The sequence below is a fragment of the Rhea pennata genome, chromosome 2, assembly GCF_028389875.1.
Source record: "Rhea pennata isolate bPtePen1 chromosome 2, bPtePen1.pri, whole genome shotgun sequence".
Taxonomy (NCBI): domain Eukaryota; kingdom Metazoa; phylum Chordata; class Aves; order Rheiformes; family Rheidae; genus Rhea; species Rhea pennata.
In genome coordinates, this window is record NC_084664.1 from 139,937,747 (window position 1) to 139,956,453 (window position 18,707).

Below are 18,707 nucleotides of genomic sequence, written 5' to 3' on the forward strand. Positions count from 1 at the left end.
AATTAAGTGGCTACATTAGATACTACTTGTAATGTAAAGGCAGCTTGTTAAATAACAGCTACTTTTGTTCTACCTTAACCTCAACACCAGCTGAGCAAGATGCATTTAATTCAAGCATGAGGAGGAATGGTGCCTACAGGCACGCACATGTGGTTTTGTTGTTTTAAGGTTAAGTATACTCTTCAGGACAAGAACAATGAATTAATCTGTGGCCCACTGAAGTTTTCTTTTTGGAGAGTGAAATTGTTGGATATACTATAAACACTGTCATAGATGGTGTCTGGGTGTTGCAGTTCACTTCGGATGTCTGAAGCTTTTGTGTGTGTGTTTGTAAGATTCAAACACACTTTGGTTGTCTCATTTTCTGATGCAGTGTTCGTGTATTTTTTAATCTCCGTGATTTTTTGTCTCTGGGCACTATGGAAAATGTGCAGACTTACAATTACTATGGAGATTGTCTACATAAATCCTTTCAATAAAATATCAAGCAATTGTACTGGTTTGTACCTATGCTAGATTATTTATAAGCTAGGTATCTTTACTTATTTCTGAAAAATCCTTAATGCCTCAATTTTATTGTATGTATTTAATGTTCAAAATCTTTAGCTGCTGGGGGGAGTTTAAGCAAAAACTCTCGAGTTGCCTGTAAATGCCTTCACTTTGAAAGTTGTGTAGTTTGCTTATTTAAAAAAAGGTAGATGGGAGAGGCGACGGTGGCAAACTAACCTTTTTCATGAGATTATAGATATTACAAGCTCTTTTTTTTCATTTCTATGAACTTTTAAAAGGTAGTTATAGCCCTTGTTTTCAGGCTTACTAATGAGTTGAAGGAGGGGAGAACACTGAGGACTGGATTGTGGTCTCTTCTATTGTAACTTCCCTGACTTTAATGAGTTTCTAATATTGTAGATGAAAATAGAATCTTGAATGGCCTCCCATTTCCTTTTTTGTTTAGGGACATAACAAAGTTCAGTTGAGTGGCAGAGTTCAAGAATATTTTGTGCCAAAGAGCTGTGTTCAGGAAGTTTAAACAGCCCAAATGACGTGAGTAGAAAACAATCTTAAACCATGTCATTATTAAATATAAAATGGAAGTTAAGAGAAGATGATATCTGAAGAACATATATGTAGAAGTCATGAAAGGTTCCCCAGATAGTTGGAAAACAATAAAATATTTTGGAAGAAAGCCTGGATAAAAATTAATAGAGCTACTGGGCTTCAGGGGAGTAGGAACAGTAATCAAGCAAAATAAACCACTGCAGAAAAATGAAGTTATGTCTTTGCATACAGCTCCATCAGATAATTTACTGAGTTGCTTCCAGCTTGCTTTGGATAATAAGCGATGATTGATTAGAGGTCAAGAGATTAAAGAAAGGAACGGCTGGATAAATTGGTACATTAACTAGCAATAGAACACTATGCTGAGGTGATCAGTCCTTCTGGAGAAGGATTGATAAATATATATTTTTAGTCAATAATCTGGAAAAGGGGTTTGAATAAAGAACAGACATATGTAGATCATACTGAATCATTTACGATTAGTTAGTTGTGGGATCTTGCTCTTTGTTGTGCTGTTTGGATGACAATTGGTGCAATGAATTCTGCTTCTTAAGTATACCAAAGCAGATTTGTCTCAGCATATGCTAGAACTTTAAAGTTGAGACATGGCTTGGGATTTAAATTAGTTGTATATGTGATCTTGTTTCAAATAAGAAAAAACAAACAGTCTACACTACAAGACTGCCAGTGAGTTCTATTTCAAGTTGTTGTCAACAGAAAAGAACAAATCTGTAAAGTTCTCTTGAAATTTAAAGCAAGAATTATTTTAAAAAGGAACATGCCTTTTAGTAGAAAGAATAAATTTAAATGTAAATCTTTAGCCACAATGCTGTTGCGTGACCATGTTAACAAGGTGAAGGGTTTTTTTTTTTTCAATATATTTACAATTGCACCATTACACTTACTGTTGCAAAATGTTTGAGATTGGTATCTTTATATTCTTGACCTATTGTAACGCTGTCAAAATGTTATGAATTTACTAGCAATAATAAATATACAGGTCAATATAAGTGACTTATCTTTCAGTAACCCATCTCTGCTGTTAATCATTTGATTATTCTTTCCATTATCTATCTTTTCTCTGTGTTTATTACTTTATTACTTTACATCTTAAGTGCATCATACTTTGCTTTGAACACCAAAGGTCATTGTTCTAGAAGGAAGCTTGTGATAGCAAATGGCTGTTAAACCACTGGTAATAGTTTGAAAAAAATGCTACTAGTGTTAATACAAGTTGCCTGTCGTTTTATGCTAAAGTAATTTAAATGTCTTTTTTTGCCCTGTGTAGTAGTGTTTACTTTACATATTTTTGTCACTAGTCACTATCAACTATTAGAACGCGATAGAATTGTTACATGCATTTCTCATCATTAGGATTAAAAATTCTCAATCAATTATTGTTTGTCCAGACTTCGCTGGATTCAGTATCCCCTTCTCCCTCACCTGAATTTAGGACTCCTTCCATAATCATGGATATGTTTGATTGGGAGTCTGTAGAAGCAGGTGGGTATTCTGATCACAGTATTCTGATTCTCATTCAATTTGATGAGGAACCGTTGCAAACTATCAGCGAAGAGAATGACTGTTTTTTTCTGATTGAATAGTGATAGACATGTTTAAGTTTTGACATAATGCTGGAAATGCAATTTTATTGTTGGCAGTATACATCTAGTACTTTTTGGTACCAGCTGCATTTAAAAATTTTGTGAAAGAAGGAAATGCTTTCCTTTTTGATGATTTAATTTTCAGAATAGTGGTTTTTTTTTCAGATGTCACTTCAGAACATTTCTCTGTTGATAACTGTTACTGCAGTTCAGTGAAAAAGAATACAGTGCATCCTCAGGATTCGATAGCTTTACCAATTCATTCATTAGTATTCTGAAATGTTGTAAAATAGTAACAGACCTCCCAATTTATTTGGACTACTAGGTTTTCTTGCTCTAACAGCTTTCGAATTCTTAAGCAGAAGAGATGAGATGCATTTTTGTAATAGTGTCTGTAGAAAAACTGAAGATACTGGTGAATTCAACTAGCTGGACCTCAGTGTGGTGTAGTGTAGTACTGTTAGCTAGTGTCTGTTTGCTTCAGGCTCCAGGCCTGGAGTTGGGCCCGGAATGAGCATAGGCTGTTGTTTGACAATAAAAAAAAAAAAAAAAAAGTACTTTCACATAAAGGTTAAGCAAGAGACAAAATCCAAAATAATCTTAGATATTCCACAAAAGGGATCAGCAAGCTGGGTGTAAGGACATTGCCATATTCCAGAGGGAGATCTCTCTGGTGCTGGAAGCTGGGGGCGGAGGGGATGCTTTTGGCTGATCCGGAAAGACGGGTGCTCAGGCTTCGGCTGATGGGCGGCCACTTGCAGGGGGAGCAGCCCGCCTCTCCGTAAAGGGGGGGAGATCCCTTTGCCTTCCTCTAGTCGGGCTGGGGGGCAGCAGCAGGGGACATGGCCTGACCCAGGGCGCTTCTGCTGAGCTTCCTCGTCTTCCCTCCGCTCCAAGACCGAATACCCCCCGGGCCTTCTTGTCTTCAGTGTCCTGTGAAGCGTATCCCAAGTGCTCGGGGGCCTGACCGATTCGTCTGCTTGTCGGACTGTCCCTGGCACAGGCTGCCGGATGTTGGGTGCTCTGCTCGTCTTTTTAGCTCTGTGCAGGCGATTGGCTTAAAGTACTGGAGCCGTTGGCTGTTATGGGCGTAGGGTTGCTCTCGTGTGGCTTGTAGCTACTTGGAAGAGGGGCTTAACGAGCCAGCGTTTAGGTGTAAACGATACCTGAAATTTTGCAGAAAGATCTCATTTTTTATAGGGGAGGGGGAAAAAAAAAACTTTGCTATCTTCAAGCTGAGGTCGGTTGCTCTTTAACCACTGTATTTGGTGGCAAGCGAAAGATTCAGAAGGGAGTTGGGTCACCTGGGGAAGAGTTTGTCTGAAATTGTTGAGTGAATGTGGAGTCACTTAAATGTCAGCCTGGCAAGTGAAGGGCAACATGCGGGCTTCCCTGCCAATTTGTGAAGTGTGACTCTCTTTATATAAAATACTTTTATGCCTGCATGTCCTAATCAAAGATGATCATGGCCAATTTTGATTTTGATAAGGAATTTTATTTTTTTATTTTATTGATTTATTCAAAGCAACTTTATTGTTTGTATTTTTTTTCCTACATGCTTAAAACAAATGCGTTTTTAACTAAGATATTGGAGAAGCTGTTATCCTTCTAGTGTGGGTATTTAGTGTGGAGTATTTATTCACTGAAGATGTCTTCAGTAAATACTTTCCATGACACACCATTTCCAAAAAGTTAATGATAAATTCAAATAGGGTGAAATTTATTTGACAACTTTAGCATATTTCTGCTCTTTAATTCACAGTAAATTTTTTCAGCTCTTGTGCTGAATTAAAACGAATGCTATTCTAGTGTATTTCTCCAAGCCACCTCTTTGTTAAGAAGTATGTGGAATATGAGAGAGTCAGAAAAATGAAAGCTATGGCATTGCCTCACCATGGGATAGATTCTGATTTGAGTAGCGGGCTCTCGCTCTGTGTGAAATAGTGACAGGAACTGCAGAGAGGTCAGGAAATAGCACTTGCAAAATGGATGAATGGGAGTTGATGCATGGCTGAGGATAAGAAAAAGTAAAAATCAACTTGTGGTTCTTCAACTGTTTGAAAAGAAGGAAAATAATATTTCATAGAAAATAAATAAGCTTTTTGAACAAACACTTATGTATTACACATTCAATTCCCTGTTGGTTTTATCAAAGTCCGAGGATATTGTAAATCTCGTTGGATGCGCTATCTGATATAGAGACTGTTTTTATTTTTGAATCACAGATAGAACCAGACCTATCTGTAATAAGGCACAAAGGAAGGGGTGTTTCAGCAGGCCTTTGAACTGCTGTGGATGGGAGGAGGAAAGCAGTAATTTTTAGGGGGCTCTAACAAATTAAATTTAATCTCTGCTGAAACAGAAGACGTAAAACAGCTTCCTTGTTGTTACACACAAGGTTGTTCAATAACTGCTTGTTTTTTGTCACTATTGGAGTTTTACAAAAAGATTGCTGTGATATATTATTTTTCTGAGTTAAAATTAAAAAAAAGGGGGGGGGGGTTGTAAGAACAGTGCAGAACCTACAAGTGTATCACTGTCCTTGCCCCTGCTGGTGACCCAGACAGCTGCCGAGTCTGTGATCGGACAGGTTGGTGGTGTTTCAGCAGCATTTCTGTTGAACAAGAGTGGAAAATTCTATGACATACATTGCAAAGAAGAAAAAAATATTCTTGTTTTAGGTGATTCCTCATTTGTAAAACTAAAATGTCCTCATTTCTAAAGCTAAAATATCCCTGTATTCAAGTTCTTTTTTTTTTTAAAAATAACACCCTAGTGTAGGGTTTTGTACTCTTAAAATATTCTATTCTGCTTAAAAATATTTGAGTCTGTTACTTAAAATTTTTTTTGAAGTAGAGTGATAAACTAGTTAATAAACCATGTGATGCCAAAGCCAACTATAGATGTAAAAACTGCCTGTGGATGTCTCACATCCTTACTTTTTTTCTTTAAAGACTTTTCTCCCTGCAGATTGTCTGGCAATACTTCATAGCATAAAAATAAAAATGACAAAATTACCATACTGTAAAAATTTTTGCTGTCTCCTTTGGTAGTAACCAGCATTGATTATACTTGGCAAATAAGAACAGTGAAAGTTAAATAACAGAAAGTTACCAGACTTTATTGCAAGTCACTGTTGTTTGAACTGAGTAGTAGAGAAGTTATTCTAGGAGCCGAAGACAGAAAGATGTAGTACCTATACCAGCTTGCTGTTGATTATTTAACCTATTCTTGGGCTGTGTGAAATAATGCAGATGTATAACCTGACTGACAGGAGGAATGAGCTGCAAGGATTTTCTGATTAGGAAATTCCAAATGCAGTATATGAGGTTCTCATTTTTCTTTTGGCATTTCCTAATTCATCTGATTACATTTTCACGCCAATAAAATTGTCCATAAAAGAACCCTTGCAAAAAAAAAAAAAAAAAAAAAAAAAAAAATCTGTTTTCAACCTGGACTTCATTTAAAATGATGGACTCTTCTTAAAGAGTGAAAAGAAAATTATATGCTGACTTACTCATTTCTGCTGCCAGTTAAGACACGGTGCACTTTCTAATACTCAGCTTAACTGTATCTTGGTTCTTGGCTGATAAGTGCTTCCAGGGTAAATCAGGCAACGGTTACAGTAGTAACTGTTAAATTGCCTAGTGCCCAGTTTGGAAGTGGTAACTAGAAGCTCCACTGGAGAATGGGGTTTTTTTTGTTTGTTTGTTTTTAATTTTTCTGTCATGTATATATTGTAATTCTTCTTGAATTCCTGTTTCACTAAGTAATTTAGAGCTTGTCTCAAAGCGATGTAGGAAAGATAGCCTAAAACGCAGTTGTATTCAAGATTCAGAGTGGGACAGGCCAGTTCAGGACACACTTAGAAGGGAATCTCTATTACGGACCAGCAAAGACAAACATCGGTTAAGCTATTATGGTCCCTCAGGCCTGAGTTTTGACCTCTCACTGCTTGGAGATGTATTTCAAAAGATGATTGAGTAGATAAAACTGAGGATTAGGACGCGTATGGTTTAACACCTTGGCTGCGCATATTTGGTGTGTTAACTTGAGTAAGGTTTGCCAGTCTGTCTTGGATACGTAGGAAAACGTAGAAGGCGATGCTGAACATGAGAGAGAAAAGAATTAACCCTGTCTCTCCTCCGTAGTGTGTCAAGGCCCTGGCTGGTGAATGTTTTTCGTCCGAGTGTTTCCTGCGGGTGTTAGCACCAGTTCAGCCTGTGTGCTCAGGTGAATGGTAGCACGTATGAAGTGCTGCGTGGCGCTTGTATTTTAAGCATCAATCACCTAATGCTGGCTGCGCGAGCATTTTCATCCGTCCTACTGTTAGAACTGCTGGACTGATACTAAAAGCAGTGAGAACTTTTTAGAGAAAACTGTAAGTGGAGTGAAAGCCAAAAAGGACTGCAGGTGATACTTTGGGTGAAGAAAGGGAATGGAGAAATAGAGGGTAAAATGAAAGAAGAATGTAAGTGAAAAGTCTCTTGTGTTTTCTGCTGCTGACTGAAATTTCTTAGTTTTATTTTAAAATAGGACAGAGTTCTACTAAAATATAAAAGATACATTTGACTAGAAATGGAAGGAAAAATGGTGGATAAATTTCTGTCCGATAAGCACTTTGTTTTTACTTCTGGAGATTTGGGACTAGTTTTATAACTCTCCAGTGATTGCTTTGCAAGTTTCTTGGAAGGAAACAGAAGTAGTTGGAATCTAAACCGTAGATCGTTTTGAAGGAGAACGGAAGCTTAACTTTCATGCAGAGAACTTCGCAAGCCAGTAATAGGAAGTAGGGAGTGAAGATGGAGGCGAGTATTACCACCAGCCTTTCAGGCTAGTGGACAGAGGCAGTGATGAGGGATGGGGAGGAGAGATGTATGCTAGCCAATGCGTGACAAAGTTAACATGTTGGACTAAGCACATGGAAAAAGTAGTTTCTATATGTTTTCTTGTATAAAATAAAAGCTTCTAAATTTGTATTTTGGGTTCACATCACATATCAAGATTTAAAAAAGCGTGGAGTTTAAGTGTAATAGAGATCTTTTTTTGAAGTAGATATTTTCAACAAATGAAGATTTAGGATTCTAACTCTTAGATATCTCCTTTTGTAACTTTTATTGCCTGCTGTAAAAGGATGATTCATGAATTCCTACTTTCTTCTCACTGTCCTTTGTAAATTATAAAGAAGATTCCTAACTGCTGTGTAAGCGATTAAAATAATTTGCGAATGGAAATATTTTTTTCTAGGACAGTCTGCTGAATATGACCCCTAAACTTAGATTTGCTTTTATTTTGAGATGCAGATCAGTGTTTATCAAGTGCAAGATGTACCTTTTGACACTACATGAAGAGTAGTTCCTAGCCAGGTATTATACCTGTGTTATACCTTTTAAAAGCTACTGCAGAGCTGATCTCTAAAGTTCAAGATTATCTACAGATAAGAATAAAAATAATCAGTTCAAAGCTCAGAAGAGATCATTGCTTTCAAGGACAGAAACAGTTGAATCTCTTATTCACTGTTTTATAGCACAGGCAGCGCTCCATTTGTACTGACAACTGGGCTTGTACTGCAAATGAGTTATTCAGGCCCATGAGAGGGTAATAGAGCACTGCTCTTTCTACCTGAATTCACATATGACTTTGGCAAGGCTCTTCACTGAAAATATAAAACTACTGTAGCATACATCATAATTTTATGAAACAAAGTATTTGAATTAAGTATTTGAATTAAAATAAACAATTCAGTATTGAAAGAATTTTAAATTAAAAGTTATAATAAAAAGTTCTTGCATTGTTCAGCATAGATTTTGCTGTTCTTCGTATGAAATGAATTTTAGAATTGGGGTTTTGGACAAGGTAAACTGGCTTTGAAGGTCAGACAAACATATTAAGAAATTGCGGGTAAAATCTTAGAAGTTTGTCTCTACTTGCCTCATTTATCTTTCCTATGCTTCAAATACAGTCTGAAGCTTCTGGTACCTCCACTATGTAAACTATATGCATGATACATCAGTATTTTGTATTCCAGTTGGTTGTCATTTCACTTGCCCTCTGCTTTTCTGTTTTTTTAGTTTGTTTTTGTTTTTGTAGAGAGAAACAAAGTCTATTATGCTTAAATGTCTTTTACTTCCTTTCACTTTGGAAAACGTGGTAGAATTGAACCTGGTTTTAGAAGAATAGAATAGCTTATTAGTTCAGTCAGTGGACCTAGTTCTGAATAATGTGCTGCTGTCATTTATAAGTCTGAAGAGGTGATACTGTATGTATTTGATATTACATATAGAAGTTCACAATTTAAATTTTCCTGCTTATTTTACAGTGATCTCTCAAAAGTGCACTGTTTATCTTTTTTTCTGCAAGTGTAAATGTTTAATCAGATGAAATTCTGGTGAAAATCATTTAAAAAAAAGAAAAAGAGAAAAACACAAACAAATAGTACAATTTATGTAGCCTTAAGTAGGACAAGATTTTTTTTTTCTTGTAGATAGCATGAATCTTCTTTCTAGACAAAGAATTTATCTACATAGACTTCCATCTCTGTGAAATTTTATGTAGATAGGTAAATACTGCATTTGCGGTTTCAAGTAAGTTCTTGTTGCTAGTAAGCAAGTTATTCAATTGCTCTGTTTTAGCAGTCTTCTACTGTCTTTCAGCATTTTAAATTGTATTAGCAAAAGCATGTTTTAAAATTTTAGCTAAACAATTTTGAATGCAGCAGCAAATATTCCTACCAATTTTCCTTAGCAGTTCTCCTATAGCACTAAATGAAATTAAGGAATGAGAAGGTGAACTTGCCATTTCATAGCAACATTTTGATATATATCTATTTAAACAAGCAGTGCCGTTATTTCTGTTAAGAATTTCCGAAAGAACCAAATCATCTCTTGGGACTGATAAATAGTAATAGATAAAATAAAGAGTGATGTGCTCAATGGGATACAGTTTAAATAGAGGAAATCTAATAGGAAGTTGCTATATTAGTAGCAGATGGATTTAATTCCCGAATCTCAATCTTAGTGGAAATCCTAGACTATTTAAAATTTGTCTTCCAGATTCTTAACCTGATTAAAAAAAAAAAAAAAAAAAAAGTGAATAAAGCAATTATTTACTTGGCTTCAGTACTATGATTTTTTTTTGTCTAAAACTTTCTGTTATTGTTTGTTTGTTTTGTGATTTATTTATTTATACTAGGCTATTTTTATGATTCCTACAAATCCCCCTCCAACATTCAGGAAGCCAGAGCTCTGGTCTGATGAATTCACAGATTTTGTGAAGAAGTGTTTAGTGAAAAATCCTGAACAGAGAGCTACAGCAACACAGCTTCTACAGGTCAGTATTGAAACTGCTGAGGAAATGCATATTTTATGGCTTTCTTTTCTTTTATTTTCTTTTTTTTTTTCTTTCCTCTAGTGCCAACCCAGAACTGTTGTGAAAATTTCCAAAAGCAAGTCCTGGTTTAGCTATTGTTACGCTCTATTTCTTTTCCATTTTGTGATCTTTTCTCTGTCAGCTTCTGTGTCTCTAGCCCATCTTATTCCTCCTTTGCTGCTTCTAAAAATGAATCGCTATTTATGAAGTGTAGGATTGGTCGTTGCTACCAAAATTGCATTCTTGCCTTGTGGATAGAGGCCGTCATTAGGTTTCAGAATTTAGACAAATGTTGGCTAAAGGAATTGAGCCCAGGTTACCCTTCAGTGAGAACCACCAATGGCATGTATTCAGTCAGCCCTTCTGCTTATGGCAAATTAAGCAGACGAGTTGTTCTGTGCCCTGGAAGGGTCTGAGGCAGACAGGCAGTGTAAGGAGTTTGTTCTCAGGCCCAGTTATACCAGCTGGGCGCTTTACATCCAAGCTGCCGTTGGCAGTGTGGATCTATGGAGCCAGGCAAGGCTGTTCCAAGCTTTAGCTTGCTCACTGACCTAAGTTTCTAATAACTGTGGAAGTATAATACTTGTATATTTTTGGTTCTGAGATACAAATAGAGGAAATTTCAAGAACTATGGAAGTCGAACAGACGAAGGACTGATCTGTCAAGAAAGAGGTAGAATTGTGAAATAGGCCTGACTTTTAATAGGGCTACACGCTTGAGTGAGTTTGAGAGAGAGAAAATGCAAAGGAACTTTCCTCTTTTGGCCCCTTATTTGTATCACTGCTGCCTTCAGGGCTGTCATAACCAGCCTTCAAGTAACTAAGAGAAAACACAGTTATTTAAGCATTGTGGAAGAAATGTAGTGGAAGAAAAAAAAGATTTTGAATTTCATCAAAAGTTGGAATTGGCAAGTGAAATGGAAGTTAAAATTCCATTCCTGTAAATACTCTTCCTTTGATAATAAAACAGAAACTAAAAGGTTTTTAGGTTTTTTTTGGATCTTTTTCCTTTTCTGATTCTTCCTTCACTAACATATTGGATAATTTGTTCTTTTAAGCTTTTCTTTGCTGTTGGTAGATAGTATTCTTGAGGTTCTTACGTAGACTGATGAACAAAGAAAATGGTTATCTTCCGGAATTTCAGCCGTAAGACTCTTGATAGTTTTTTTTGTTGTTTTGTTTTGTTTTCCTCCCCCTTCTGTCTCCAGGTAGAAATATCCTCTTTTTAAATATAAACTTGAGTCAACCTCACTGCAAGAACATCATCAGCATTTTTGGAAGTAGTTTCCAATAATAAATCTCCAAATTCATAGGTCATGGTGTAAAGTGTATCTTATTTTTCACTATGAGATCATCAAAATGTGGAGTAGAAGGCAGTACAAACTGGAAGTTTTAGATTTTAATATGATGAGTGAATGACTTCCATCAGTCCTATTGTTGGTGGAACAGTTTTTTGTAGTAATATACTTTTGAGACTCCAAGAATTACATTTTGTCTTGATAATGTTTTTCTTAAAATGACTCAAAAATCTGAATCTTTCTGACAGGTGCTTACTAAAGCAAAATGAATGTAAATTGCATCATGAGCATGTTGTTTTAAAGGAAGGAACGATATTTTAAATGGTTTTGAATTAAAATTGATCTTCCTGCTAAAAAGTAGTGTATTTTCTTTTGCCTGTTCCACATTTCAGCATTGTAGATGATGAAATGTTTTATGACATATGCAAGTTTGGTGAAGTAAGCAACAGCCATAGTTGCTCTGCTTACAGCCACTAATTTATGCTGTCGGCTTGTTAAGATTAATTAAATGCTGTAACTAAATATCTGAAAAAGTTTGCTTTTCTATGTCAGACAATCACCACTCTATTTATTTACTGCTTAATATACATTTCCTTTGGACAATTATATCCTTAACTATAAAGCAGTTGTGTTACATGATAATGTTTTCCCATGGCTTGCTGTTTAAAAAGCCCAACTAAATAAAACAATAAGACCTTCGTTATAAAGCAGCTAAAAGATATTACATGTTGTGTTAGTGTAGATTTTAATTATTCTGTGATGTGAAGTACAATTTATCACTAAAATCTGATGTTGAATGGTATGTTATTTTTAACACGTGTGACTTGTAATTACGTTTTATCTGAAGAGTATCTTTGGTAATGATGTTATGACTCCACAATCTTGTTTTCTAGCATACATTTATTAAGAATGCCAAGCCAGTTTCAATTTTAAGGGACCTGATTACTGAAGCTATGGAAATAAAAGCAAAGCGACATGAGGAACAGCAGAGAGAACTAGAAGAAGAAGAAGAAAATTCGGTGCGTACTGTTTTGTTTTTGTTTATTTCCACCTAGAAATATCTATTTTGTAGATAGCTACTGTTTCTCCCCCCCCCCCACTCACCACTTTTTGTACTCAGATTTACAAATGCTTTTCCTATATATTTTTCAGCCTAGAAGGTCTAAGTGTTCTCTTACTCGTACTAAGTAAAATGCTTTTGAGTGTAATGCAACATCAGCCTGTTTTAAGCACTTTTGCATGAGATACCACACTAAGAACTTTTTCTAAAAGGGGAGAAAGAAACCATGTCAATTTTATCTCTGCAAAATAGTATTTTTTTTAAAAAAGATGACTGCTAAATTATACTGTTAAGTTTTCATTTTCACATATGAACTTTAAAAAGAAAAAAAAGGGGCTGGTTTAGTTTTCAGGAGTTCAGACCACTTAGCTTTTTTCTGAAAAGTCAAGTTTATAGAATAGTTTACCCATGAAGCATAAGAAGTAGTTATTAAAGTATTGTTTGACTCAAGTTTTGTGTATGAAGTGAAAATAGTGACAACTGATTCCTAGGATGACATTAGCATATGTTTGAGGGGGTATGAGGTCATGTGGCAAATAGGTTATATTTATAATTGCTTAGCAATGTTAGAAATAAATCAGTGTTTCTTAGCATTATTACTCTCCCTACATGATTTATTTTAGGTCAGTCTTGTGCAATGCAGCAGTATATGCTTCGAAGAAGTGCATTGACACACATTCCATCAGAGCCAAGGTCACTCATAACACACAGAAAAGATGGAGGCTGGATGTTAGTAGAAATCTTGCAGCTTTGTGTAAACACATAAGAATAGTGCAATAATGCATTGTTTGCCACATCTCAAATCTCACAATTTCTGTTAGATTATCTAAGACTGGGCAATACATATAGGAATAGCTTTCAGGCAAATTCTATAGTGTATTTTGGATCCCAACATTTAGTATTGTCTTTTGTTTGCCAGATATTTTTCTATTGTAAGAGTATTGATAGTTTGTTTATAAAGTTAGTTTACTCTGGATAACATTTGCTTATTCAGGAATAAAACAAGCAGGGAAGGTTGGGATTATTTTTAGCATTAGGATGTGTTACCTGTGTGGAGATGTGTGACTTGATGTGCAGAGTTGATGTTTGTTACCTAAAATATAGAATAGTTGACCTCTGAAGAGACTGATTTATTAACAGACATAAAAATTTAATGTCTTAGCTGAAGGGATACATACAAGCTGAAGGGAGCTTGTGAATGAAACTAGTCAGTTTATGTTTGAGAAAAGGAAGCTAGTAGAAAAATGAAAAGCAGGGTATGACTTTATCATAATGAAACAGTGGAAAAGTTGAAAGAATTAACCTTTGCAGTGGCATTACCTGAAGTGGAGGGATTACTGGAGGAAACTTGAAGATGACAGGCAAGAGGGAATGAGTGAGTCTGAATAAAAAGGTTAGCAGTATGGACATATTGAAAAGAAGGGTGTATTTCTTAGGAGAAACACTTTTTGCTGATATAATTAAAGACATAAGAATGATTAAAAAAAAAAGTTACATTGAAAGCCTAAACCAGGGCACATGATACTATATAGTATCCTCAGAGTTGATTGTTGAAATTGTTAGTACAATAGCTTTACAGTCTGTAGCGATTTGATCTCTTGTACTCCTTTTTGTCTTCTATGATGCTCACTTATAAGCTATAATTGACTAACAGAAGTTAATAAATGATGTTGAGGGATGGATTCTGGGCACTGAGTACATAATGTATTGCATTTGAACGCATAAGACATAATTAAGCACTTGCAGCTGATTTTTTAAGGGAGTAAGTTTGCTTCCTCAGCAGTTAAGCTGGTTGCTTCTATGGGTCTATTTTACTGCAAAGTAAACTTTGCAAAGGTTAGGCTTAAATGGATGCTGGAGATAGTTTGAATACAAAGTGCAAAAAAGACTCGTTCAAACTATCACTTAGTGTTTTTATAGCAAAAATAAAGATAAGTTTTAGAGCTTGGGTACATACTGCATCCTGCTAGTGGTAGTAACTGCCTAAACTGCTTATTCTAACTCTACTTAACAGCTTATGCAACCACTCTTCTTTGTGGGTAAAACACAGAAAAGTTAATCCTTAAACCTTCATATCTATTTTATTTGATGTGAGAAAGATCCAGCAGTGGACTAAGCATATCACAAAAGCCCATAGTCAAATTCACTGTGGGCTAAGGTAAGTCATGTTATGTAATACTTGCTGCAGACCTGAGTTACTGTAATTTCAAATGCACACACAGAGGATGTGTTAGTAACGCCATGGTAATGCGACTCTGAATTTAACTGTGTAGCTCTCCAGCAAAAGCCAGCATTACTCATAGTATAGAAAATGGATATTTTTCTAAAGTTAGTCTATGTCATTCTCATAAACTTCAGTGAGGGAATGAATAAATCTTGTATTTAAGCTTGGGAGGAAGCTCCAGATCTAGAGAAAGACCCATGTGTAATGATAACAAGAAGATACGCTAGTGAGCAGAAGATGAAAGGGATGTATGAGCTGGCACTACTGGAAGACTGGAAATGACGTGTGTCAGTATGATAATTGCATGTTTTTCCTAATGACAGAGAAATGAATTTAATTATTCCTTGAGACTAACTAATCTGAAGAGTTATTGTGCCTTTTCTTTCTTTCTTTTCTTTTTTTTGTTTCTTTGCTTGTTTGCTGAAGTCCTTCAGCTTTATAGAAGTAAGGCTGTAAGCCACCATGTATTGCAAAAGTGTCTTGTAGTAGATGACAGGATAGCTCCTGTTAGTAGGTCCAGGTGTCTTTGTTGTAAGGTTTATATTGAATAGCTAAACTTTCGAAAAAGTTGTGTCATTACCAAAAGATTAGATTATTTGCTCCTGTCTTTTGAAGATTTTGGTTTATGTTCATTTATGCTGTCTAGAGGTGCATGCCTTTTTAATTCCCTGAATTTTCCTATGGTTTGGAGAAACAATCTGTGATAAGACTTATGAAGTTATAATTAGGATATAATTTTACTTTTTAATATTTCTTAATGTGATTTTGGTAGTAAGTATACTTTTTGCTGCTGGTGAACATATGCCTCTAAACATTCTGTACTGCTTAGTAAGCCTTGAGTGTATGCATGAGAGAAATAAAGAAATGCTTAACCTTAAAATTTATGTTACAGAGCAAGTGAAATCAAGAATACTGATAGGTGTGGGGAATTTACTTATATTTTTGATAAATACAGTTTGTGTGAATCTCCATGCTTAGTAGTGACCTGTGAATAGCTGTCATATTGTAATAACGTGTAATTAATTTTATTCAAAACTAATTTTAATTACCATTCAGTTGTGATACAGATTTCCCTTGTCTTTTCACCAAATTTCGGTGCAATAAATCATTGTAATAAACTATAGTTTCATTTTAGAGATGAAACTAAAAGGTCAACATGTTCCAGTCATTAAATATTATAATCGGTTAAAAGCACAAAAGCTGCTAAACTGAGAAGTTGTGCTGAACAGTAAGACAAAGTGTTGCAAATATTTTTCTTTAATCAGAGGAATTTTCTGCACTGTGTCCTAAACTGTGAAGAGCCAGACTGAAGAGACCTAGAAGACTCCTGAGCAACGTGTGGGCATAACTGAGGCCAGAATAAAGTGGAATTCTAGAAAGTGCATGTTTTAGGGTGTCTTTTTTTTTTTAAAAAAAAGAAATTTATTAAGCAGAAATTGATGAGTGGATGGACAGGTTATTAAAGGAAACCATTTTTTTTAAAAAAAGAGAAGGCTTTGGAACATTTATTTGTTTCTCTATTAAAAATATTTTTGTTTTTCAATTTGAAATAATGCTTAATTTCAAAATAAGATCAAAGATTATATATTTCAGTTAATTGGGAACTTGCATTGGGAATGGCAAGAAAAACAATAAGCCAGTACTTCTTACAGTTCTAATTGAGCATGAATCCCTTTTCTGGAAAGGGAAAACAGATAATGTGAGCGCTGATTTGGTGCATGGTAGTGGATCAAGTCAGCAGTCCAGCTTCCAAGTGGAAGAGTAACTGTTGCACCTCCCTGTTCTTTCATACAGGTTTCCACCTAGCCCCGGAGAAATACGGAGCTTCTTAGGTAGTTTACATGACTACATGAATATGCTGTTCAAATAATAACTTTGTTTTTGATAAGTCGGCATGCAACGATGGCTGCAGTTGTGGAAAGGGATATGATTGTCCCTATGTATACGTTGTGTAATAGTAGTGATATGTGCGTATTTCTTCATCTTTTTAAAATCTCAAATGCTGTCAGGTTATGTATGTAATTGGAGTTGCTATTGAATTGGAAAGTTATAATCAGCTAGCACATAAATTCTGCAAAATAATACCTTAGAAGTGGATTTTGCCCAGTGATACTGCTGTGCTGAGGCCCAGAGGGATACATATTTAAATAACACCTAGAAGCAAAAGCAAGTTTTGATGCTAGTGTAAAGTAGACAATCTATTAATGTTAAATGTCTCTCATGGGCAGTAGGCTGAGTCTGTATACCACTGAAGGAGAATGGTTTGAGTTAGCCTGTCTGTGACTCTGATTTATTGATCTAAAAACTCAAGAATTTCCTATATAAAGCTTGAGCAGTTGTGTACATATTGTTATGTGTTTTGGGGCCCTTCAGGAAGAAAGGTGTTAAACGTAAGTGTAAGATTGCTTTGTTAGGAAACCAGATTTAACACTAACAGTGTTAAATATATATGCGCAGTTGTGTGTGTGTGTCTATATAGTGATACTGGATAATGTGGAAGTATATAATAACCAATTTTATATGCTGTACTAGGAAAAGTATGATTTTTATGTTACTCAGTGTTTCCAAAACTGCTTTGAAAAGAATTCCATTGATACATTTATTGTATTTAATCTTCGATAGTAGCCACTGCTTCTGGTGGTTATTAATATCAATAAATCATATGTCTAAAATATGCATGGAAAACCAAGATAATTTAAGGAATGTCCTTTCTATATTATAAACAGTCATATTTAGAGTTGTATAGATAGTGTAATGAGCATTGGGGTTATAAGGCACTTACGTAACTAGAACTGGAATGGAAAGTAGCATGTGTTTTTGAAGAATTAGATACAAAAATTTCATAGTTACGTACTTAATTTTCAGTCTATTTTTTTAAGTGAGGAGGAATCATATCCCTAAAATTGATTTTCTTTTTTTTTTCTTTTTCTTTTTCTTTTTTCTTTGCATTTTCATTTTCATCACTTTCTGTGATTATTTAATAGTACAGGAAGTTACCAGTTTTAAGATATAAATATTTTTTGCTCTTAAACTTCATTCTCTGCCTGTCACTAAGTGGCTGTGTTAAATACTGTCCGTATTCTTCCTGAGAGATACATAATGTCATTATAAATAGTGCACTCCAAATTGATTTTATGCCTATTACAAGAGCTGCTTGTGTGATGAGAATACATTTTGACAAACTGACATGTTTTGATAGGTGCTGAAGTAATTGTACAGATTTTTTTAATTAAGCAAAAATTGCAAGTGGTGTATTCTACAGAAGGTTAATCCCAATATCAAAGTTTAAATGTTAGTTTAAGCATTACTAAACATGACCAGTCTCTTCTCTTGTGCATTTTTTGAAGTGTGAATTTGATTCTGGGTTTGGGCAGCTGTATTATGGGAATGTAAAGTAACTCGTTGCCTGGCAGCTCACAAGAAACATGTCTAAATATTTATTTCTGTGGATCTTTAAACGAATGAGCTAACAAACAACTCTTACTGTATGTTTTCTTTTACATTTAGATGCCTCTATTATGTGAGGAATGCTTAATTGTTTTGGAGCATTCAAAAAAGTAATTACTACTTCAGTCATCTGTTTTGTTTCTCTTAGACAACTATCAGTACTACCTTCCTATCTATGCTTATTTATTCATACAGAAATTCCTTTGGTTAATCATGTATTACTAGAAATTGGCTTCTGACTTCTGAGATTTAGCAAATAGTTGCTGGTATTATTCTTTGGTATTTGTATAATATCAGTAGTTTTAAAGGAACTAGTGAGTCATTTAAGTTATTCTGTATTTAAAATCTGATACACTAGGTGGTAATTTCCTCAAGGATGTTTCTCACATATATATGAGAATCTAAATCTAATAATATATATGTGTGTATGTATGTGTGTGCATATATATATAAAATATATAATCTTGCATGATAAATAGTGTTAAAACTTTGTATTTTCATCACATTTTTCCTTTAATGTAGAGAACACTTATCATATGTACTAGTTAAACCTGACTGTCCTTTAAGTTAGGTAAGAAATACATGAAGATCACTTTGCCCAGTGAAATATCCGAGCAGCATAAACGACTTTTTAAGAGCGAGCATAT

The 18,707-nt window shown here is 35.1% G+C and overlaps 1 protein-coding gene across 2 annotated transcripts in view; it reads left to right on the forward strand.

Moving 5' to 3' along the window:
• STK3 (serine/threonine kinase 3) overlaps positions 1-18,707 on the forward strand; it is a 143,096-nt gene that overhangs the window by 57,185 nt on the left and 67,204 nt on the right. For both annotated transcript variants that reach the window (XM_062570483.1, XM_062570484.1), the window contains exons 7-8: positions 9,855-9,992; positions 12,223-12,348. In XM_062570483.1, coding sequence (XP_062426467.1) covers positions 9,855-9,992; positions 12,223-12,348 — 264 coding nt within the window. The remainder of the gene's footprint in view (positions 1-9,854; positions 9,993-12,222; positions 12,349-18,707) is intronic.